Source organism: Argiope bruennichi, chromosome X1, assembly GCF_947563725.1.
Source record: "Argiope bruennichi chromosome X1, qqArgBrue1.1, whole genome shotgun sequence".
Taxonomy (NCBI): Eukaryota; Metazoa; Arthropoda; class Arachnida; order Araneae; family Araneidae; genus Argiope; species Argiope bruennichi.
This window is the reverse complement of record NC_079162.1, coordinates 114,525,311-114,550,427: the sequence shown is the minus strand read 5'-3', so window position 1 is coordinate 114,550,427 and position 25,117 is coordinate 114,525,311. Positions and strand designations below refer to the sequence as shown.

General features: G+C 30.8%; 1 protein-coding gene across 1 annotated transcript in view; it reads left to right on the top strand.

Moving 5' to 3' along the window:
- The window catches only part of LOC129958409 (peripheral plasma membrane protein CASK-like), a 117,062-nt gene that overhangs the window by 19,720 nt on the left and 72,225 nt on the right, over nt 1-25,117 (top strand). Inside the window, exons 2-3 of the mRNA XM_056070890.1 lie at nt 20,740-20,852; nt 20,972-21,077. Coding sequence (XP_055926865.1) covers nt 20,740-20,852; nt 20,972-21,077 — 219 coding nt within the window. The remainder of the gene's footprint in view (nt 1-20,739; nt 20,853-20,971; nt 21,078-25,117) is intronic.

Genomic DNA, 25,117 nt, shown 5'->3' with positions numbered 1-25,117 from the left:
CTTTCCGTCCGAATCTAACAGACACAGCTATGCACTCTTCTCATTTTTTATTTTAGTAGCATTTGTGTTACTTGGTTGCTGTCTCTTTCCTGTAGCGTTTGACTAAGTCGTTCATTTGGCAATGGCTTGATTAAAGAGCTTGTGTGTAATTCGAATTGTTATGTAATAATTGCATTATCATGGGAAAAAAAATGTAATTTTATAATAATTATACTAAAAATAATTTTTTGTTTATTTTATTCTTTTTATAAAATTTTTATTTCGTTTTGTTTTTTATACTATTTTTAAAACATTAATTTTATTTTCAAGGATAGTTAAATTGTAATTTAAGCATTTTTTAATTGAAAATTTATTGCATTTTGCTTTTTTTAAAAAAAATAATTTCTTTAGAATAATTTAAATGTTTAAAATATTTCTACTGTTAATATATAGATAGCTTCGGAGAGGAAATTTTTTTTTTCTATAAATTATAAGCAGTCTGTTATATGAAAAATGATTAATGGGCTCTGTGCTTCTTTTTTTCTATTGAGGTGGATAGAAAGTTAAATGATCTGTTTAAAGCCGCATAAAATTAAAGTGAAGTTCTTTCTTTTGCCCTAAGGAAGCAGATACAGCTAGTTTTTAATGATTGGTTCTATCACACGTATAATTATCATTTAGAACAATATTTTTGCATCAAACGACAAAACTTCCAGAACAAAATTTTGAGTATATTCTGAAGTTAATAAATGAGTTCATTACTCATTATTGACATTTAGTGAGAAATTAATGGACTTTAGAATTTTTAACACCATTTTATATGCTCGCCTTTTTAAGTATTTGTCATATTAAGAAATTTTTGGCATTGATTTTAGAAATATATTTAAATACTAGTCATTTTTTTTTTGTTTAGATAATAGGCAAAGTTTAATATTCCAAAGTTGAACATAACATTAAGGACGGTTTTATTCTTCCAAATTTTTTAAAATAAAAATTTAGCTTTTTTTATCCTTTGCCTATTATCTAAACAATCCTATCCTCAAAGAGCCTTCTTTAATTCAGAAAATCAATTTCAGATGTTTGTTGTTTCTTAGACGTTTGTTGTGGACTATTGAAATTGAGCGGAAGTTTACTTTATTCCTTACTAGACGCCTTTGGCGACCAGCCGGTTCGCCAATCTTAATGCTCGTTAAAATTTCAATAATTAAATATTTTATGTAATTCCTACTTTAATAGCTTCATCATCAAATATTTTAAAGCTTCAAATTTTGATAGTCATGTAATTCACTCATAATAATATAAAGTCCTTCAACCATAACATAATATGTATCTCTCTAATTTTCTGTTAGTTCCGGTAGAATTTATGCTTAAAATTAAAATGGAAATGACTAAACTGCAATTAATATAATATTTTTTACTGAAACAAAGCATTTTTTTAATAATATGATTACTGATAATAGAGTCACTGAGCGTTTAAACTTTATGGGCACTAAAGAATATCTTTCTTAAGTTATGTAATATCTCAAGAATTTGTCAACAAAATTTTCTCAGATTCATCATGAACAGATCGATTCATTAACAATGTTTAAGTTTAAATGCATCAAACTTTAAGAAAATAAAATGAATCGTTTAAAATAATCGGTCGAAAACAGGTTTAAAAAACTACTTTAAAAACGATGTACTTAAAACTATAAGCATATACAAAAAAAATATATAACTAACATAAATACAATTTAATTACAAAAGCATGCAACTAACCTAAAAATAATTTAAATAATTGAAAACAGGTTAAAAAAATCTACTTAAAAAACGATGTACTTAAAACTATAAGCATATACAAAAAATATATAACTAACATAAATACAATTTACTTACAAAAGCATGCAACTAACCTAAAAATAATTGAAATCAACCGTTGATAACGGTTGTCATGGCAACATTCAGAATGCGCATGCGTGAATTTTCTTCGCCAGCTCCGGTAACGCAAATGCGTGAATTTTTCTACGTCAGTTGGGGTAATGCTATGCAGATTATACATTTTTAATTTCCTTTATTCTGTGTTATTTTAATTCAAAAGTACTTCAGAATGAATCTGAAACATGGATTAATTAACAATGTTTAATTTTAAATGCATAAATCATTAAGAAAATAAACAGAATCGTTTGAAATAATCCGCCGAAAAATGTTAACCCTAGCCTCATTTCTGTTGGGAGAAAAAAAAAAAATTGAAGTTGGCGGTGGGGAAAATGGAAGATTTTTTTTGGCGAAAAAGTTGGCGGTGGGGAAAATGGAAGATTTTTTTGGCGGGAAAGCTAGTTTTTAATTAATAATTAAAATTCTAATTAAAATTTCAAAAAAAGGGACCCCAGGTGCACATTCCCGACCTCTAAGGTATACATGTACCAAATTTGATAGCTGTATGTCAAATGACCTGGCCTGTAGAGCGCCAACACACACACACACACACACACACACACACACACACACACACACACACACACACACACACACATTGAGCTTTATTATAAGTATAGATATAGAACTCAATTTATATAGCTTGTTTGTGCACTCCATATATAATGTCGCACGGTGTTTATTTTAAATTATACTTTTGCCGAACGTCTTTTTTTTTTCAAAATATGAAAATATTTACTTTAATTATTATGTTTCATAACTTCTGCATTCACATTTTTATTATTTAAAAATTTAGATCCTTGGAAGTTGCTTGCAATGACGATATTTTGACAAATTCTCTGAAACTGATTTTGTTTTGAAAAAAAAAAAAAAAATCATTTTTTTCCAAGTTAAGTTCATATTGTTGTCTTTCATTCGGGTAGGACCTAGAACTTATAGTAGTTCAGCAATTGATTGGTCCGAGAATTGAAATAGAATATTTTAATAAAATTATCAATTTCTTTTAGATTATACGGAAAACCTCAAACTATGTTTTCTTAAAGATTTTTAATAAAAAGAAAAATTGATAAATTTGGCTTTATTTAGTACCATTCCATTTTTACAGATGGAAAATAAATAAACGAAACAGATTTTCTCGCTGAGTTATGACAAATGCTATCAAGTTAGAAAATATTTTTGCTTGGAATTTTCGGACTAAAAAAATCAGTTGCTTTGTTGTTTCTAATGACACTTGTCATAGACAATCCAACTGACTTTAGAAGTCGGTGATTTTAAGCCAAGGGTGCGTCTCTTGTTTTTCAGTAGCGCCATCTAGGACCAAGAGTACGACTTAGCTACATACACGTCATAACCCTTTTTACGGGGCTGACTTCATTCATGCATTTCATTCACTCATCCGCAGATCGTAATTTAATCAGACAACGATCACCCCTGATCCAGTACCCCCAGTAGTATTTCTTTCGACATTGAGGACTTTGTGACCACGACAGATTTATACGTGCGCCAGCCACCACACACACATACGAGTCTTCGGCTTCCGGCGGGGTTCGAACTCGCAACCCAAGGGACGCGAATCCAACGCCCTACCAACCAGGCTAGACCGGCCCAAGTTAGTTGTGTTGAACTGAAAGTTTTCTGTCCTCGTCGTACGCAATTTCCGTTTTGTAATTTCTACATATTCGAGTGTACATTTTGCATCTCGTATTTGATCGATTGGACCTAAAACTCGTCATAAATCTACCAATTCCGATGTTTAGGTAAAGTATTTCGCATTTATTGTAAATACAAAATTAAATTATTACTTTCGGTTTCGCTCGAGTAGACAGACTGAAAGATAACCCTCCTCTTAATGGAGTTGATCTAAGTTTGTATATATATTTACAATGATGGTGTTAAAATAATATACCAAATTTCATTCTTCCACCGGTTAGATTTTTGAATTATTGTTATATGGACACGAATGGATAAATCGACATAATTTTGGTAGTGGATTTCATCCAGTATTTAATAAAAATTTGCAATCTTGACTTGGTGACCACATATTATTTTTAATTCTTATAGTTTTTGTTTTTAAAAATTTTTATTTAACATGTTCACAGACAGATAGACAGACATAGTTTCAGAAATGATGTTTTCAGTCTCAGAAATGCCTAAAACGAGACGAAACTATTTGAAAATTCTTCTCTTGGTCGAATTTTTTGACATTGTTTTGAAAACATTTTTTGACATTGTTTTGAAGAAAGCATTGAAATGAAAATTTTTCGAAGCCATTTTAATAATTTACTTCTAATGGGAGATATTAAAGACACAGAAAAATGGAATAGGAAAATAAGTTAGAAAGGGGAAATACAAAATTTTCCTTCATTTTTAAAAAAAATAAATATCGATAACATATTTTATAAAACGAACTGTTAACATGCTTATTACTAACGTTGGCTCCTAGAGACCATCGATAATAAAGCGATAATCAGCAATCGAAATGTTACTTCTTAATAACTTCTTTTACTTCTTCTTCATAAGACTTTCTTTTGAGGCTAAAATTTTCTGGAAAAGTTCTTGGTGGTAAAGTAGAATGAAAAATTAGCGAAATTTCATCATTTCTCTTATCAGATCCTACTTTTTAAAATATACGGTAATGAAAAAGTTTTTAGTCAAAAAGTGGAGGTAGGGAACATCCTGATTTTCCGAATTCTTGAACAAGCTATGCCTTCATAATAATAGAAATAATTGAAACATTCTATATAAATGGTAGTTAAGTGTATTAATTTTTGTATCACGTGACAAATACCAAATGTGTGTGAATCATCAACATTCAAACCGGAAAAAAAAAGTAATCTATTTTCTCTTAAATTTAAATGATAATTAATTTAAAAGAAAGTAATCCGTAACTGTTATAATGATTTTTGTGATAAAATTAAATATTATGTGTTCTATTTTGATTTGTTTATAAATCATTAGCATTGCATAGATTTTGCTTCTGAGTTGTTAAAAACTTAATTTTCAAATTTTTCATTCTGTGCAATCTTTTAAATATTCTGGATCTTTTGCGATTTTAGTTAAAAAGAAATTGCCAGTATCTATTTTTCACAGTAAATGCTATCGTTAATTTTCCTCATTCTGGAACTTGTAATGCAAACGTTTTATATGTATTCGTACAAAATGAAATTGCTGATAATTTATTTACTTGTATTTCAAGCCTTTTGTTCTCTTTAATATTTTATTGTGTATATTAAACAATAATTCTAATTTATAGCAAGTGCTTGCTCATTTATTAATAAACGAGTTACGAGTGCGGTTATTGTATTGTTCATCTGAAGATGCAATTAATGCTTATGAAACATTCATCTAAGCGATTCTTTTTATTGCAAATAGATTTGCTAAGTTTCAATAAATTTGTAATGCGATTTCATTTAATCTGTCATCTGGCTCTATAAATTCACTGTGTAATCCATCCAGACTTGACGTATATATATGGCATATCCAAATGTCAAGTTAGAGAGCATAAATAAAAACTCGAATTGCTCTTCAAAATTTAATTCGTTGCCAGCAGTCGTTTGACATTTGCTTTTGAATTGTTAGAAATTTTATATTCAAACTTCCCTTTCTTTGTACGATTGTTTAAGTAGTTTGGAATTTTATACAAGGCAAATTTGATTCTTCAGCATTATTCGTAACACTAAAGGAAAAGAAAAGGGGGGGGGGATTCTAGCATCAGTTCTGGTATATGGTCTACTGGTGAATATTAAAATTTCGCATTATTACTATAGTGTGTGTACTTAATGAAATTATCATTAGAAATGGCGTGCAAGAAGTGCCTTGCTATCTAAAATAATGTTCTAAAATATGATACCATGTTTATTGAACATTGTTATGTTATAGATAAAGTGACATCTACGTTACCCTTCTGCAACTTCTATGTAAAAATAACACCCTTTTTAAAAATATTTTGGATCTGCACATTATCGTCATTCATAGAATTTTGCGAATAAAATGTAAATTATGATTTTTTTTTCTTCTAAGCCCTTTAACCTTTGTTGAAAGCGTAGGAAGAAATTTTTTTTTTCTTTTCTTTTTTTTCTTCATAATTATACTTTTTCCTACTCAGCTCCACTCTTTCAGGACGAGTATCTGTTTTCTTCTCAATTCTTTCTTTTAAATGTAATATGATACCTCAGAGAGGATTATTTAATATTTTAGTCTGACATTTAACAAGAATCGTTAATATAAATGTCTATTAATAGTAAAATAGCAAATTTCCCAAATTCTCTTAAAATAGAATGATTAAAATGGTTTTTTTTTTTTTTACTGGCTTAGAGTAATAAAGGTTAATTGGAGAAATTTCAAGCTATTTTCTCAAAATTTAGAACTGTCTTATGGATATAAAAAATTATGATATGCTGTTATTCAGGATAGATTTTCATATTCAGTAAATTTCTAGTAATCTTCAGTAAATCTCAATAATCTACTTTTACAGATTTTTTGATATCTAAATTTCTGAAATATACAATTCTAAACTTTAGCTGTTTAAAAAAATTTGAGGAAATATATGTTCAGAAATCATTCTAATGCTGTCATTTCTAAAGAGCTGCATATTCAATTATCTTTATGAAATTAAGTAAATTTTATAATGTGTGTTCGATGCTATAAAGTGAAAATTCATGAAAATGTTTAAAGTTCTTTAATAGATATTTATCAAAATAATTGATTAGAAGTTTGAAGTAAGAAATATTTTTTGTGAGGAGTTTTGGATTGGACCCTATCTCCCATGTACCTCTTCAACCTACGAACTTTTTACTGACATATTTGTTACTCGAATTAAAAATGATTGCGGTGTTCATTGCACCATTTTCATTTTAAGCACTGTGTAGTTTACTTTAAAAATTGTTTGTGCTTCCATCCAATGTCATTTTTTGAACTGAAACTTTTAGAAAGCCAGAAAAAAAAAAAAGTACAAAGACATTAGGAATAAATAAATATAAAAAATGGTCATTCCGTGACTGAATTCTATGTCTGTTTTATGGCAAGATCATACAGTCTGTGGAACGGAGCCGAGGTTTGGCTGTTTAGAAGGAAACTGCGTGGAACATTAAGGCATTCGTCTGAGAGTTTTCAGGATGCTATCTCCAAACTGTGTTTTCTCCTGGTACAGTAAAGCTGAATGGCGTATAAAATATGAAGAGTTCGAAAAGTCGAATATCTAAGACTGTTTCTGGATTTTCTCAGAAGATAATCATATCGCTGGAGATAGCCGAAATTTATCGTTGTCTGACCATTTGAAAAATATCGTAATGGTCTGGTGTGGATCATTTGGCTATCTTTTGATTGGGCAAAACTTTTAGATTTATCATGATTTATGTGAAAATGGCAGAGTAATGGTTGCGTTAGAATAGTCTACAACTCTCCGCTGCAACATTTATAAAAGTTATCGACTTACGAAAACAAGTGATAGCAAAAAAGTGCGTAGCATCATCATATACCACCTGACTACAATTGACAAGAACAAAAATTGTCCAAATTTGAAACAAGCAAACAAGCCAAAACAAAAAGCCATCTAAAGCGAGTTTCCACTCATCAGAGATATAGCCCAGAAATCACTTTATCAAGATATATTTTCATTCAGTCATCATTAAAGAAACGAAATATAAGTTCGCAATATGTCCTAAGTTCCCTCAACAAACAGTCAGTAAATCATAATCGGTAGGATCAAACCCATTTTCTATCCGACTGTGTAAACAGGATGTTCCAAAAAAGTGGAACTAGCATTATTTTCTTAAGTATTGCATTTAGACGTATACTTCTAATTGCTAAGTTTCATTAAATAAGCTGGGTAATTATATTAATACATTTTGAAATGTGTGAAGGTTGATTATAAAAAGTGTGAATTAGTAAAATATTTCTCTTGCTTCCATCTATGCTCATGCAAACTTTCACCTATAAAATTTGCAAAGAAATAAAAAGGCAAATTTATTTAGAACGATTTTTTTTTATGCATTTCCAACTGATGTTTGAGCGAGTTTTTCATTGAACATTTCAAAGATAATGCAAATATCACAGTATGTTGTTCAAAGGGTAAGATAACAGGGTACAGTACTGCATTTATTTCCTCTTATTAAATTGGAAAAAATGGTTCAATAATAGATTAATTGGAGTATTTTCGTATCCTGCTAAGAAGGTTTTTAATATCTATGCAAAATTGTATTCTTTTAACAATACTTACATACAAATACAGATATATTACGATTGCATACAACATATATCTTCAGACGTTCTAATGCTTTTCATTGCTTTAAAGGCCATTTTTTTAAAGGAAAGTTTAGTATGCAACATATGATTGCAAACAAAGAGATTCTTTTCTTAATTCGGAAATTACATTTCTCTGAGATACTTTACATGATTAATTTCCTCTAGTTTCTCTTCTTTATTAAGGCGAAATTGCAACTATCGATCAGTGAAAATGAACAACAATATGCCTGAATGGTATATTTCTTTCAAGATAATGGAATGATTTACTTCTTGTCAAATATTTGTTAATGACAGTTTTATATGTATTGAATAAATTTTCTTTTCTTAATTAAATGTTTACACGCTTCTGTCTGTAAGTAAGTGTTTATATAGACAGAGGTTTGAAAATTAGTGTGTATATAGATGAATGCAAGAGAAATATTTCGCTAATTTACATTTTTACATTTCGGTTGTCCTTTAAAAATTCAATTTTTAAAACTTTTTATAATCAATTTTCATAGACTTTAAGATGTATTCATATAATTTCTTATTGAATGAAACTTTGTAATGGAAAGTATCTGTCTAGGGGCAATATTTAAGGGAAAAGCAAACGTTTATATCACTTTTTTGGAACACCCTGGATATGATGGAATATTTAATCTCCCCTCTATCCATTATTTTCATAAAATTTATTTATGAGAGGGGGAAAAAATTTAGAAAACAATATTTATGCGTCGTTTTCATAATACGAATTTGAAAATACTGCAACAATCAATAATTTCTTGTTTTCACGTATGCATTTTAAAGTTTATAAACGCTTTTTGAATATCATTCGAAATTTTTCGAAGACGGTTGTTATTTGCTGTTAGTCATAAAATATTAAATTTAAATGTTTTAGTGACAAAAAACTACAACAACAGCAGCAGGCATTTAGATAAGCACACCAAGATGGAACGTTGGGAATAATGGCGAAAATAGTTTTCTTTGAACAGCATTACTGACAGTTCAAGCTGACAATGTGTAGAAAGTTAGGCATACCTATATAACTGAGAGATTACATAATGTATGTTACTATACATCTTTGAACGATACCGGAGATCAAATTTCGTTTATAATGTAGTTTGTTGCGTTATATTTATAACCATTTAAATCCAAATTCAAATATATAATTTTTTCTTGTATATTACAATAATAATCAAAATTATTTAATTAGGCATAATAATGCATTACGTAGATTTCCATGCGCCGTCAACCTGAGCTGTCTTTGTACCACAGTCGAGCTACTTTTTCCAGTTAATTAAAACAAAATAAGAGCTGCTCCCAGATTGTATAGGTTTATTTAAAGTTGCTAGCAGTTTTTCTGCATATTCTATTCCTTAATTTTGTAAGTTCTTTCAATCATGAATAAATTACAATGCGTAAAAATTAGTTTTCTTGTGCACTAATTAGATGAAGATTTACGGAAGCTTATTTGGAGGAATCCGAAATAAAATGAATTGCATATTTTCCCGTGGAGCTGTAGTTCATGTTTAGCATTTTTTTAAATTTTATTTCAACTTTTTTTTCCAGAGTAGTAATTGAAATCTTTCAGAGCAATAATTGAAATTGTTAAGCTATCAGTTTGTTTACTGAAATACTGCAGATGTTAAATATTTGTAAAAGCAATGTTAAATACATCGGAAGAGAGATGCCATTTCCCTCCCCTCCCGTTTCTGAGTAGTTGCTGATAAATTATGAACGTAGTTTGATTTTGCTTTACTTTAAATTCGCTTCGTGCGACGTCTTGCTGCCTGGGAGGGAAAAAGCCATAAAATGTTTACATGTTTGAATGTCTCTTAGACTAAAAACTCTTGCAAGAAGAATATGCAGCTGCTGGCATTCCAAAATTTTATGGTGTGGGCGCGCTGTCCATTTTTCAGATGAGTTTGGATATTGAATAAAATATGAGGTGTGAAATGGCCTCCCCCCTTTTTTTTTATTTTTTTTTTAGCTATGTAATGCCCTTTCGTACATACTACAAAAGATTTTCGAGAAAAAGAATTCTTCAGCGTTCCGATCCTGCTTTCCATGAGTACAAATATTTTATAAATATTCTTATTAATTTTTCAAAAAATGCCTTGGAAAAAGTATTTTGCATATTCGGTTTTACTTTTATTGCTAGAATCTGCTTATAAAGATCTATTTAATTCTACGTGTTTGTGTTGAATTTTTTAGTGGGAAACAAAATCAATAAAGAATTTTTTTTCTTTAAAAAGGAAGCACAGTGAGTCTTTTTAATAGATCGGACGATGCATTTTCAATATGTTTAGAGAATTTTTACAGGTATAAAGCTTTATTCTTCGTAATTGTTTTTTATTAACACATTCCATTCGTGTATATTCCATTTATATATTTCTTCCTTTGTTCTAATTTACTTCCTCCTAATTTGCCCTTGTTTTATTATGGAATTTGGTTTTCCTGGATCCGTTTCTGTGGTGCAGCAATTTTGAGAAGGAATACCAGCTCATGTGTCGTCCTCGACATCTGACCGCAGTTCAAAATTATGTGGTTCGTCTCAAAATTACCCTAATGTTGCTTTCAAAACGGGATGTTAATAAAATTAAATGAAACTTGTTTTTCCTGCCAGATTTTTTTTCTTGTTTCTCTATACGGAATCTCGACTTCCAGGTTCGTGACCTGATTCCAGCGAGAAACCGCCGTTAGTGCACGTTACATCCGTCGATGCCAAATGTTCTCCCGCTAGTGTGGTGCGGTAGTTCGGAGAGGAGTGCTGGTGCCAGCTCAGATTGTCGCCCTTGTGATTTGACCGTGGTTCAGAATTACAGTCCCAAAAATAGTTCTAGTATTGCTTTAGAAAATGGAAAACTAACTGAAATTAAATCGTTTTGTTTAACTACATAACAGATATATTTATAAATGTATTTTTAGTTTGGTATATTAAATTTATAAATGTATTTTTAGTTTGGTATATTAAATTTATAAATGTATTTTTAGTTCGGTATATTAAATAGGATATTCTATGAAATGCTTGGCGAAAGTAAATGTCTTAACCAGTTACCTGTTTCAACCTCTTCAGAAAATGTGTATCTTAATTGCCATGAACATATCTATAATAAATAATTAATTATAAATATAATAATTAAACAATTATTATATAAATATAATAATTGTCATTGAATAAACTCGTCGTAACGCAAAATGGGGAACTTTTTTTATGACGTGTATGCTCATCAAAACATGGTCAATTTAGTGAAGATATATATTACTTAGATGGATAAATTTGAAATGGTTATAGGAGTGAAGCTGTTTCATGATATAGTGGGTATATTTAATCGATAACTAATGGAATTACTGTGCCACAGATAGTTGATTGAAGATGACAGGAATTTCATTTCAGGAATTGAGTGAAACCTTGACATGAGAAGTTATGTTCTCACAAAATCGTTGAACAGAGTTTTCGATCATATTTTGAAGGTTGGGGGTATCGAAGATCTGGCATTTGAGACAAATGCATTTTCTTTGTTGAGCAGTTCATAGGATTGCATTGTCACAAGACTTTTGAAAGAAAATAGGAAAGCCATTGTCAAAGCTTTTAATGAAGTCTTCAGAATTATATGCAAATTTATTTGTTTGTGAATTTTGTTCTTTTGTTTGAGCTGCAGGTTCCGCAAAATCTTTCGCTGCATTCATTTTTATTTTCTTTCTTTGCAATGCCATCATTATAAATACCGTATGGTCAGGAGTGGGTTATCAAATAGTCAAAGTAGACGGCTGCTTATAGGGCTCTTATAACATTTGCCCCTTGCCAAATTTCGATATATTTTTTTCATTTAATTTTACAGGACTGTGGACGCGAATTGATTCAATTTAAAATCAAACTGAATTTTAGTTTAAATGTCAGAGCATAATTTAAATATTTTTAATTAATAATTTTGTACAAGATTTATATTATATCGGTTGAAATTCTTAGAAAGATGTTGATTTAATAATTTAGTTGTCTTATAATAGTATCTGTATAAAATAGTCCGGTTCTGTAATAAAGTAGTATCTATATAAAATAGTTCGATTCTCAAATATTTAAATTAAAAGATTTGCTTTAATTTCGGTTAAAATTATTCTTAAATTTCAAACAATTTTATTTAAACAATTCTTTTGAAAGGGATCCATAATTATGTGTTCTTTCAATTTACCAGAATTTGTAGCATGAAATTGCTTATATATCGAATAAAAAATGAATTAAAAAATATCTGATGTAGGAAGTTAGATACAGGAAAAAGGGCCCATCAAAACTTTCATTGTCTGAGGATCTCTACAGGCTTAATCCGGCCTTGTGTAAGGCCAAATATTAAACCCACCAAAGGAAAGTATTATTGTAATTAAATGTAACTTAAGTGAAAAAGTGTTACTACTAATATTTGTTTGCTGAAAATTCAAATAAACGGTTAAAAGAATTACAAGAAATGTCATTGTATGAGCCACATATACCAACCCGAAGAAATTATTATAGAGAGTTTAAATAATTTTCAATGTAAATGGTAAATATTATGAAGTAAATAGATGCAAATGAGTTTGAATGGTTCATAGCTTTTTCAGGAGTTTGAATTAAAAATTAAAATTCTCCTGACAAAGATAGCAGTAATTTGCACTTTTCTGTCTTTATATTTTAAATGAATTTTAATTTTTGATCTTTATTTCTAATGTTATTTCTCCTTTCCGTTGGGGCCGCGGTGGCCTGGTGGTAAGGCCTCGGCTTCGGAACCAGAGGGTTTCAGGTTCGAGACTCGATTCCACCGAAGAACCGTCGTGTAAGCGGCACTGGTGCACGTTAAATCCGTCCGGGCCAAACGTCCTCCCGCTGGTGTGGTTAGGAGAGGGGCGTGCCAGCTCAGGTGTACTCGTCATCTGACCGCGGTTCAAAATTACGAGATGGCGCAGTATAGCTAAATATGGCTCTTGCGCCAATAAACCACACAAAACCACAAATCAAAATTACGAGGTCTCTCCCAAAATAGCCCTAGTGTTGCTTTAAAACGGGACGTTAATGTTTAGTTAATCCTATTCGATTCCTTATTTTTGAGTACAAAGAGATATTGCTATCTGACTTCATTTATTTAAACTAGGCATTATTGCATTTGGCATTTCAATATTTTGTCAATGTTGGCTGTGATTATTTCTTGCATATTAGTGTTATTTTTATCTGCTTGTAACCAAATCATTCTATACTAAATTTAAAACTATAAATTTTTTCGTAGTTTTATTGCTTTCGTTTCCTTTTCAAATTTGTAATATTGTTAGAATCACGCTTTTCTGTTTATATTCTTTTTTACTGTGAAATGAGTGCTATAGTGCTTGGTACGAAAAATTTATCAATAGCTATTAATCTTTCAGTTGTTTTTTTTATTTCTGGAAATTTTTTATAGTTTTAGTTCAATAAGTTCATTTCTCAGAAGTCCTTCGTAATGATAGTTGCGTTATTTTTAAAACTGTTGTGTTTTAGAGATTTAATAATAAGTTATTTGTCTTTTTTTTATTACTTGATTTATTAAAATTCTTTAATCCTTTTCAAATAATCTTTGTTAAACATCGAAATTTATTACTTAAATACCAAATTTATAAATATCTTACCACTTTGACATATTTACATAAGTTAGATTGAATCCAGACAGGGAGGAATAGTAAAAAATGTGTTAATTTCTTTTAACAATTAGCCAAACATGTTAATGTAGACAATAAATAATATCTTAATAATAAAAACTTTTGTAAGGAAAAGTTTCGTAGACTTTCGTAAGGAAAAGTTTCGTAGCATTCCTTCCTTTCATGTCTTTCCTTCTTATTTTGAAAATTTTCAGTGAATCAGTAAAGTGCTTTCTAAAATTGCTAGTTTCATTTTTTATCACATTGAATATTCGCTTTTAATGCAATATTATTTCTTATGATGCATTTTCGTAACATAATAAAATGCACAGAATATCTTGGCTTATACTTTGCAACCATTTATAAGAATAGTATTTCGAAATTTAATTTATTCAGAATGAGAACATTCTTTTATTTTAACATCTTAAAAGATAATTGCATTGCATTTTTAATGAATAATTTGTCGCAAAATTGCATCTTAAATTAACATTTGAAAACGCATCCAAAATTTAGAATTCCATTTTCCCTCTAATTGTTTTAAAATAATGCGGGAAAAATAACGCCGCAAAATAACAGGTGCCGGCCGATCTTAACTTCTGAGGGAGCCGCTACGCAGCCAAGTGGTAAGAAGTCGGGGGATGCGCGGTATGCGACTGTGCGTGTCTAAATATAACCTCTGCTACTGTTGGCGCCTACTTACCAGGCGTTGTCCCGGGGAAGCTTACCCGGATTGGGTAAATTTTCATTCCCGGTTGTTTTCCCGGATTGGATGAATTCTCCAGGAAATTAGGAGTGTGCTTATTTGCATTTCCGTCAGATTCTTGATAGAATTGTTTTTGAAGAGGATGGCAGAGAACTGGGCTCATGCTGATTTGAAGTTTGATGAGAGGGCAGTAGAATATTCCTTAGAAGTTGCCCAATATTACTCGGTATATAAAACATAACCAATCACGAGTGTAAAGAACTTGAATGAACTGTCCAAGACAGTATGGCAGTGCCTGATGACTGCCACCGCTGACGTCCAGAAGAATGGAACGCTTACGTAGCATAAGAAATGAAACTGGTCTCTACCAGATGGGCTAAAGAACTAAGGGTGAGATTTTGATTTTGAACTATATACCTTTCTTTGTCTTGGTACGAGTAACAATCCCCCCAAAAATAATAACAAGAAAATAATAAATGAAAGTAATTACTTAAACGATAGTCAAAATGAGTTTTGACAAAAAGGTATAATGTTTAGATCAAAATTAATGTTCATGTATTTGATATTAAGATAGGAGATAGCTTCGGAAATTTTAAAAATGTGACACTACGTGAAAAAAAATGGGACAGTCATGTTTTGTGAATTAAGTTTTATATTTTGATTGTGTTTGATCTACATTACTTTTAAAAGTTCTTTGACTATTTTTTTCTTTTATTTTAAATGAGTAAATTTTATCAACCATTAATAAAAATAAAGAAACAACAGTACTTAGCGATTTTTGTCGTGTGGGAAAAAAAAGTAGGACACATGCCAAAGTAACTGTTTCGGAAGATATTGGAAAACTTAAAAGTGGGTGTTCAATTCTTTTTAAATGTTTTAATTAAGAAAAATTTTCTATTTTATTGAAAGCCGCCGATTTAAAAAAAAACAAAAACACAATGCCTAGGGGGAAAAAAAATCCTTTTTTAGTGAGTTTCAAAAAAGTCAAATTGTCGCCTACAAAAATGGTAGTAAAAATGTAAGAGAAACTGTACACTATCTACATATCCGTACAAATATTGTATTGAACTTAAAAGAATTGCTAATAGTCAGGGGACCAAGAGGAAGACTGGCAGATCAGAAAATCTGATTCAACACTATCAAAGCAAAATCACTCGGGAATTAAAGAAGAAAACGGATTGAAGTATTGCCAAATTTAAAATAAAGGCATCGCTTATTTTTCAAGAAGAATTATCTACAACTGCATAAAAAGATTCAAAAGTTCGTGTGCAGGTAAAGGAAGTATCAACCTAAATGGAGTGAAAGGTACATTGGACACCAACTGCAGTGGGCTAAAAACCACGTATTCTGGAATTCGGAATGAACATCCATCATATATTCAGATGAGAAAAAATTTAATTTAAATGGACCAAATGGTTACAAATACTATTGCCATTGTTCTGTTAATGAAGAAAAGACTTATTCTACCCAACCGATAGGAGGAGGGAGTTTGTTGGCTTCTTTGGCTGTCGGGTTCGGAGGAAGAACAAGCCTAATGTTCCTGAGTGACAAGCAGGAACACATAGACTATATCCAAGTCTTGAATTCATATCTCCTTCCTTCAAACTTCGCGTTGCCAAACTAAATCTTTGAAGTAATCAAGCCAATGTTGGACGAATTCCGTACTAATAAGATTTTTATTTGCATTATTTAGAAGTATTCTATTTTTTTTTCTCGTAGAGTATGAAGTAGTCAAAACTGTTTTTTTTTTTCTTTGTTGTAATTGACTTGTATTTTTTATTTGTTTCAAGTTTCAAATACAGTTATCTGTTTGTAAATAGGCCTTTAAAGTCTTTCTCATTAAATTTTTCTGGGAAAAAAACAAACAAACACAAGGGTGTTCTTCATTTATCTATCTTCATTATTAAAAGAAAAAAAAATCTTGTGTCCTATTTTTTTTTCACGCAGTGTATGAGCATTGATAGTGAAGAAGCAGTCATTCTTCCCCCCTTAAAAAACACCCCCTCCAAATATGCCAAAGAAACCTGTAACTTTTCTCATAACCTAAAACTCATTAATGAAAAATTTTATGAAATTAAAAGGGCCGAACTATATATTTAGGGACATAAATTTTCCTATGATGCGTATCAAAGTCTAACAATATATCTTACTAGAAATAAATTAAAATATTCCATTATACCCTCAAATACAGAAAATCCATTAAAGCCGCGAAAAGAACCTTACATTTGGATACTCGAATCAACAAGATCAAAGAAAATTTAGTTTCAAGGTTAAAAAAGTAGTTCATGTTACAAATTTCAGGACCATAGTCCACTTCTGTTCTTCCAATTTTCCTAACAGAGAAGCGAATAAACCTTTTTTTTTTTTTTTTTTTTTTTTTTAACTTTATAACCTTTTATTCCTCAAAACTAAGATAGATTTCAGCATCTGACTAGTACAATTCAGTGCTGAATTGCATTTGGGTTTATTATGAATGGGTACATGTCACATGAAAATTCGCTACCTTAAATGTGAAGAACGCGCCTATAAGAAATGCACAAAATTCCCTGAAAATAAATAACCAACTTGCATTGATAGCTGCTAGATTGGGCACATTGCCTCTTGAAGAGAATGCGAAAAATTTTCTCGAGCAAAAAAGAACTGTTATCGTTGAGTAGATGTCTCTTATGCAAATGCTATTACGAATTAAAGGAAACTGATTGAGACTTCGAATATATTTTTGAAAATAAACTAAGACACCCCCCAAAAATGTGGGTCTTAAAAAAAGTTTTATTATCAAAATTTTAACACACACACACACACACACACACACACACACACACACACACACACACACACACACACACACACACACACACACACACACACACACACACACACACACACGGAGTAATGCGTAAAGAATACAATTTTTAATTCAAATAGAATGATAACCAATCTCATTGCAAAACGTCAAGGTGCGATGAATGAATGCGATCCCTGAAATCAGAGGTTTGATTTTTTTCTGGGTCTACTCTTAACGAGCTAAGTTGGAATTTTTAAATTTAAACACATGCTTCCTCCCTTTCATTTTTCTTTTATTTAATTTTCCTCTCTTATCTAAATTTATAATACTCTGAAATCTCTACCGTACTTTATATTTTATTTCAGTATGCAATAGGTTTTATACAGAGTCCTGTATTTTATCATGAATTGCAGTTGAAGACTCCTGGCTAAGCTGTTGGTGTGGGACTATCAAACATAGCTAGTAGAATGGATTTTTCCGCCAATGCAAAATACTTAGTGTTATGCGCATTTTCTTTTTATGCAAAAAGAAGCAGCGCAACAGAAATTCACCGAAGAGTGATCGTAGTATTCGGTTGTTGTTATTGTTATTGCAACCCAGCAGCTTCGGAGCAATTTAAATGGGACGTGTTTGATCACCGGGCGTGTAGCCCTGACATAGCGTCGAGGGATTTTTATCTCTTTTGGCAAGGAGGTCAAAAATTCTTGACTTAAAAGGAGCTTCTAAGCAAAGTTAAGAAAATTTTAAATACGGAAAGCCGTGGTGCTGATTTTCGACTTCGCTAATAGTTAAGTTTTCTTGCCGTGACAGATGACGATGCGTTGCCTGGAGACATCCGATATCTTAATACAGAAGTCATTCACTCTTCAAGAAAATGCAACGATTTGTGATATCGGAAAACAGCGCTGCGATCTTCTGTATTTAATAGATCTTGTCTTAAGTAGCGTTGGGTTGTCTGTATTTTAAGAGATATTAAGACCCATTTCACAATCCATTAACTGTTTTGTTTACATTGAAATATCAACAATCACTACTGACGCCTTCTTATAATATATAGATTTTTCAGAAACTCCTTTTAATAGCATTTTATGTCATCTAGCGTTCAAGAACATGACTTACTCTATTCCAGACAAACTAAAGCTTGCTTCTCAAACAAGGTCCATAACTCTTCCCACGGCTGCATATCCCCGCACCTCATACCTCCTGTCATCCATTCAGTACAACAGTGTCACTTGGGCAGCTCTTTCTTCTTCTCATTTCTCAAACACTTTTCAAGACATCAAAGGACTTCATTCACATCTAAACTAACGAAGATGATCTTGGCAACATAATGAATATCGTCTCACTTTCAATTCCTTCATTATCGAAGACAAATCTAATCTTTAGGCTAGTCATTCCGCAAATTCATTTTTGGGCACATTTTACATCATTGGCGGGAACGTTCTTCATAGAAGGTAATGGAAAGGCCAAATGGCTGAAGATCATGTCGAAAAATAACCATATTTGTCTATAACTTTTGATAACAAATTCATTTTGTTTCTACACAACTTTTTTATGGTCCATTCGAGAAAAATTCAATGGAAAAAATTACCATTCTATTATTTGTTAAGTAGACATTTTAATTTGTATTGTCTACAGATCTGTGCATTAAAAAAATATGACCTTGTTCGGTTGTTTTAGAAGTTTTAATATTTATGCATTTTCTTTATCAGTATCTCAAAATTGGTTTTATTTGTCAATCAGGTTTTAATTTTGCATTTTAAGCATTCTGGGTATTTAATTGTATAACTAATATCTGCTGCATTATTCATTATTTCCGTTTTATTTTTTACATGCATGATCTGGATGATTATTAGAAGAAACCAGATATTTCTTCTAAGAATTGCTTGTTTTGTTATGTATTAATATATTCAATACGGAAATTATTTCTAAACCATAGACTCAAAATGTCTTTAATCTGCACATTACATGACAGATCGACATTGGCCAGCTTGTGTCAATATCTGTTCTAGAAGAATTGGTTGTCTCATTCATTAGATTACCCAGTGCTGTATTGGTTATTTCCGACTCATGCTATGTCTGTTATTTCCACTTACGTTTATTGTCCATTTTGTTAGTAGATCGGTTATCAGATAAAAGGAATTCGTTTTCCTTTTTGGTTTCTTCGGGAAACAAACTAAGAAATATCCATTTGGAAATGATTGCAATTAGATTATTGTGAAGAATCATAAGAGAGACAGAAAATATGCCGTTGTTGAAGATTGTAATTTTTCTTGGAAACTTAAATTCAGTTCCTTTTAATTGTGCTGTTAATTATATAGTGTCATATTTTTATATGTAAAGCAGTTTTATTTTCGGTAAAACAAAATATACAGTTTGTTATATTGATTATTTTATCTTGTTAATGACAATTTTGGTTCTTAGTCTTAAAAATTACTGTTCTCTGTAAGTGCTAATCACATTTTTATAGCAGGGGAACCCCCCCCCCCTTGTTATAATTATCATTTAAGATATTTGCCATATTGTTTACTTGTGATTTGTGGAAAAAACGGCATGGAAAAATAACTAAATTACAGTTCTCCTGTTTTTGATAACTAATTATCTTATAAGAAGTTGTCATTAATCTTATTGATTTGATTAAGAATTAAATTTATTATCTTACGGACTGAAGTATTAAATTTTCCTGGAATTTGAAATATCTTATGAATACTTTAATCATTCTAACTAAGGAGTTTTTACTTTTCTTTAACACCTTCATTAAATACGAATTTTAAGAAAAATTCGGAAAGCTTGTACTTTGACTTAGATGTTCAAATCAGTTAACATGGCAGACTACCATGGCAAAGGTTCATTAGGATAGTTCTAAGAAATTTTAAATAGTTTTACGGATAATTTGTTTTTTCTTTTCATTTCAAATCATACTAAGTGCTTTAATTTATATCTTGTTTTTAAATATTACAAATGTTTTGAAAAATATGTTGGATTGGTTGTATCTGGATATATAACAAAAATCAATGATTCATCAATATTGTTACAGAGAATATTCTCAAATTTTTGGCTGTCATTATTTATTTAAATAAAACAGCAACAAGAATGAATTTTTTTGTTATGTGAGGTGATATTAAGATCAATTTTGATCGATGACTTTTACTGCAGGCAATAAAAATTCCTGAAAACTATGACTACAGTATATATGTAATATAAATTCTACAACAGAGAGAGAGCATTACATTTGAAATTTGGTTTTGTTTTCTTCTGCTGTAAGCCTTCAAATATCTTGATTTACTATTTTTGCGTAAATATCATGCCATCATGTTTTTGCCTATCCAAATTTGTTATAACTGTTTTGACACAGTTATAACAAATAATTTGGGTATAATTTAAGATAGAATCTGTTATCTATAGTAGTTATGTTATTTTTAGGAAATTCCTCCTTCTTAGAGTTATACATTTCATATTTTAGTTTTAGCATTCAACTTATAAATTAAATTTTATTTTTCAGGGGTCCTTTTAGCTTAGTTCGCCGGTGCATCCATAAAACTACGGGTCAACAATTTGCTGTTAAAATAGTAGATGTTGCTAAGTTTACATCGTATCCTGGTCTTAGTACAGAAGGTGAAATTTCAATTTTATTTTTAAATTTTCGAAAACTGCTTTGAATTTTGTCATTCATTGTTTGTTTTGAAAATTATTTATACTTAAATTCATTTTTTTCAAAAATTTTTACTTTTCAGATTTAAAAAGAGAAGCTACTATATGTCACATGTTAAAACACCCTCACATAGTTGAATTATTGGAAACATATAGTTCAGAAGGGATGCTTTATATGGTTTTTGAATTGTAAGTTCAAGTTTTACTTCCACTGAATAATCATTTCAAATTTTGGAATTTAATTGTTTTTATCAATTTTTCTCTTTTTAAGTTACTATTTAATTTTGAATTTCTTAAATCTTAAATTGCAATTTGTCATGAATAATGTTAATTAAAATAATGGAAGAATTCAACTCCTTTTCTTCATTTTTTCTACCTGATTCTGTTTTTAAATGTACATGATTTTATTTATGCAACCGTAAGTACAATTTGGGCTTAAAATGATTATATAAATTGTTTTTTGTTATAATTTATTCATCTGGGTTTGTATATAATTTGTAGAGCATTGCAATAACTATTGCAGGTTAGTTCATAACAAAAGCAGTTTATTGGTAGAAAATACATATAGACACACTGAAGATAATGAAACTTTATTAAAGACATAAGGAAAGATTTCATATTCCTCTCTATACATATATCATGGTTCACGTCAGAAGTCAGAGATAAAATTGGTAGAATAAGTTCTTGTTTTAATTTTGTTGCATGTGTGTAGTAACAACCAATAGCAGCTTACTAAGTAGAAAGGGAATTTATGTAAAAGAGGGAGTATTAGTGAGCCTTAAGTCCCAACAATTCTCTTCTCAGTGCTTATCTCAATTTAAACACAAATACAGTATAGCATTCTAATCAGCATTATGCCTTAAATTACAATATTAACATGAATATGTATGAATGCAAATGTTTACTTACAAGTTGATTCAATTAATTCATAGCATAACTCAAGCCATTAAGCATTTAAACTTTTAGTTAGTATATCGGTAGGTATTTCATGAAAAGAAAATAGTTTGAATAAAGCAAACCATTTTCATAAACTTCACACTTAGAAGAGGATAAGAATGATAAAACGTTTTTTCACGTTTCATTGGAGATTGATTCTCATTAAACATCATGATTTTTAATCTGGCAGCCTTTTTGGATGTGAAAATTCAATTTGTAGGTAAATATATCTTTTGTAGCTTCAGAGAGAGCCATACATTCAGCTTCAGTGGTTGACATTGCAACAATTCTTCTTTTTTAATTTCAAAGAATTCCAGTTTTAGAATATTTGAAGACAAATCTTGTGTATGATTTCATACTGTTGACATCTGAAGTCCTTTCTGAGTTGATATATTATTGGTTCCTCAGATTTTTAGATTATGCTTCACAACCTTCAATTTTCTGCAATGGTATGTCTAAAATTTGGTGTTTAAAGACTTAAAATGTTAAAAATTCTGATATTTCTAAACAAATAAAGTATAGCAAATCTACAGTTAATGAAATTCTATTTATTATCTGCAGTTAATGAAAATTCTATTAAAATGTGATTTCAAAAAGGACTCAGGTCGACCAGGAAAATCATCACGGAGACATGATTTTGTGAGCTATCAGGTTCGTGAAGTTGCAAGAACCTTGGCGTTTCCTATTTCGAGATTTAATGTTCTCCGCTGCATGCAGGCAAGTAATTATCGTAAAATGTGTTGGAACCTGTGCAGAAATTGCGCCATAGAAAGACACGCTTTCTTCTTAAAAACACATACATTAGACAGATCAATGATTAACTGCTTTCTTCAGAGACGAAATAAATAAATAAATAAATTTGTATGTTCCTGATGGCTACGCATGCTATTGGCACGATCTGTGATGAGAATCGCGAGTATTTTTCCGTCTTCAAAAAGCTGTGTGCGTGTGTTTGTTTCAACGGAAAAACGGACATTGTCTCCCTTAATGGTTGACAACGCGCTGAGAATTATCAAAATGCGCTCAAAAGCCCACTGTTTTCAATTGGATACATCTTGAGAGAGGAAAATCGGAAATTCAAATAAGACAGTGTGTCGATTCGTACCTACTCAACAAGATGTTTAAATCATCTATCAGACCAAATCTCAATCCGATTTTAAACCTTTGGGGAGTGCTTGCGCGAATGGAGTATGCTTAAGTGTCAGTTTTAAATTGTTCTGGAATCAAAGCAACAAGGTGAGCATATTTGGTTTTCCTTATAGAGGCACATTTTTCAAACACCAGATGAAAGCATGCCTGAAAGGATTATCAAGATAATTCAAAGGATTGGATGTAAAATTTGAATTTCAATGTCGAATACTCGGAAGTCCGTCTATTTTTGAGACAACTTATTTTTTTAAACAAGAATTTTACAAAACTCTTGTTCAACTGCGGGTTCTAATTGGTTGATTGAGATGCTTCTCACATTCTGAGTGATTCTGTCTTTCAAATCTGCCAATGTTACCAAATGTCTTTGATAAACAGGATTTTTTAAATATCCCCAAAGCCAAAAAATAGCAGGGATTAAGATGTGTAAAACGAGATGGTTAGGTTGCTGGCCACGCACGACTAATTACTCTATCATTAGTAAAATGTTGCGGAAGTAACTGCTGTACACAGAGTCCAATGTATGGAGGCGTTTCATTTTGCAGAAAGAAAATTGAATCAAGACATTGGCGCTGTTGCATTTGAGTTACAACAAAATTTTCGAGCATGGTACTTGCTGGTTCTTTGCTTAAATTCTAAAGTCGACGAAACTCTCGAAGTGCAGCTACAGCATTTCCTTTGTTTTCATAAAACATTTTCACAAGCAAAGCGCGAAGCCATCGCTGATAAGAATGACATTTTCCCACCTTTATCTCTTTCATGCCTATAACAGTAGTAGCAAACCAAGGATTTATGCAAATTTTTGTGCTTACAGTGCGAAATTGCAGTTACAATGGCAGTTTCAGTTTCTACACTTTTTTATCTTCTTTTTCTCATTTCAGTAATAGAAACTAGAAGGAAAATTTCCATAACACATATTTTTTGTGTCATTATTTGTATATTTTTAGCATGCTTTCTGTTGTACAGCGCCATCTGTCGGTGTTTCTGAAACTATTTTATTTCTCGCATTCCGTCTCCCCGTGTCTTGAATAGTATGTTCACCAATTTTGGAGTCTTCACACTGAGTAATTCGCTGTAAAGAGAGCTCAGAGTAGGGGTGTTTTAATTTTGATCACCTTGTATATTTCCTTGGTATAATGCATTTACGCTGATTCCATATACTTATTTTTTTCGCGATTATTTAGTCCCTTTTTGAACTGTTATTTCTAAATTATTATTTATTATTTATCTGTCAAAAATTATTTGGACAGATATTTATATTCATATAATTTTGGGACGCACTGTGTACAATCATGGCTCTGACTTGACTTTCAAACGTTTATGCAGCAATACGTCTTTTGTCCAAATTCTTTGAAATGTGATACTTTTGATTTGATTGAAAACCAGAACGAAAAGTTTGCATGAAGCTGAATTCTGTGTCGCACTTAATGTAGATGATTTTTGCCCAGAAATAACAAGGTGGTCCTAATACGCTCAGCATTTTGACGACTGTGCGAGTCTGTCTTTCTGCTACTCCATGTTGTTGGGAAGTTGAAATACTTTACTTCTGAAGAATTGTTTTATATTCTCCATCGCATATTTGAAGCCATTATCCTTTCGGAGAGTTTTAATTTTTCTTCCAGTCTGCTTTTCCAAACTTTGTAATTTGTGACGGCTCACTTCATTCCATCTTTGGTTTTTCAGAAAATTTCTTGCAACTTGTCTTTATTTATCATTTATGAAACTAACAAAATAGTACGATCGTGCAACTGATAATACTGGTACTAACCCACAAACGTCAAAAAAAATACTTTAAAATTTTTATTTTTTTTAGAAAGGAATAAACAATCTGTTTTGATTGGATTTTACAATCCTTTATGAAATCTTGAATATAAAAATTTAATCTTCCTTCCATTCCTTCAGTCTTAATTTTCTAGAAGTCATTTTTGTTTGAAATATCCGCTTTTTAAACCATTATTGGAATTTGGTGATGACTGGTCTTTTCTTAATTTCCAGTTCCACTTAGTATAAAATTCTTTTACGGATTACTGCCATTAAAACAGTTCCATCAAATTCAATTACTTTAGTGTCTTTTTCAGAGAAAATAACGGATCTCTTGTTCATTGGTGCTTTTGATATTGATATAAAGTTGCATCTTAATTTGGATC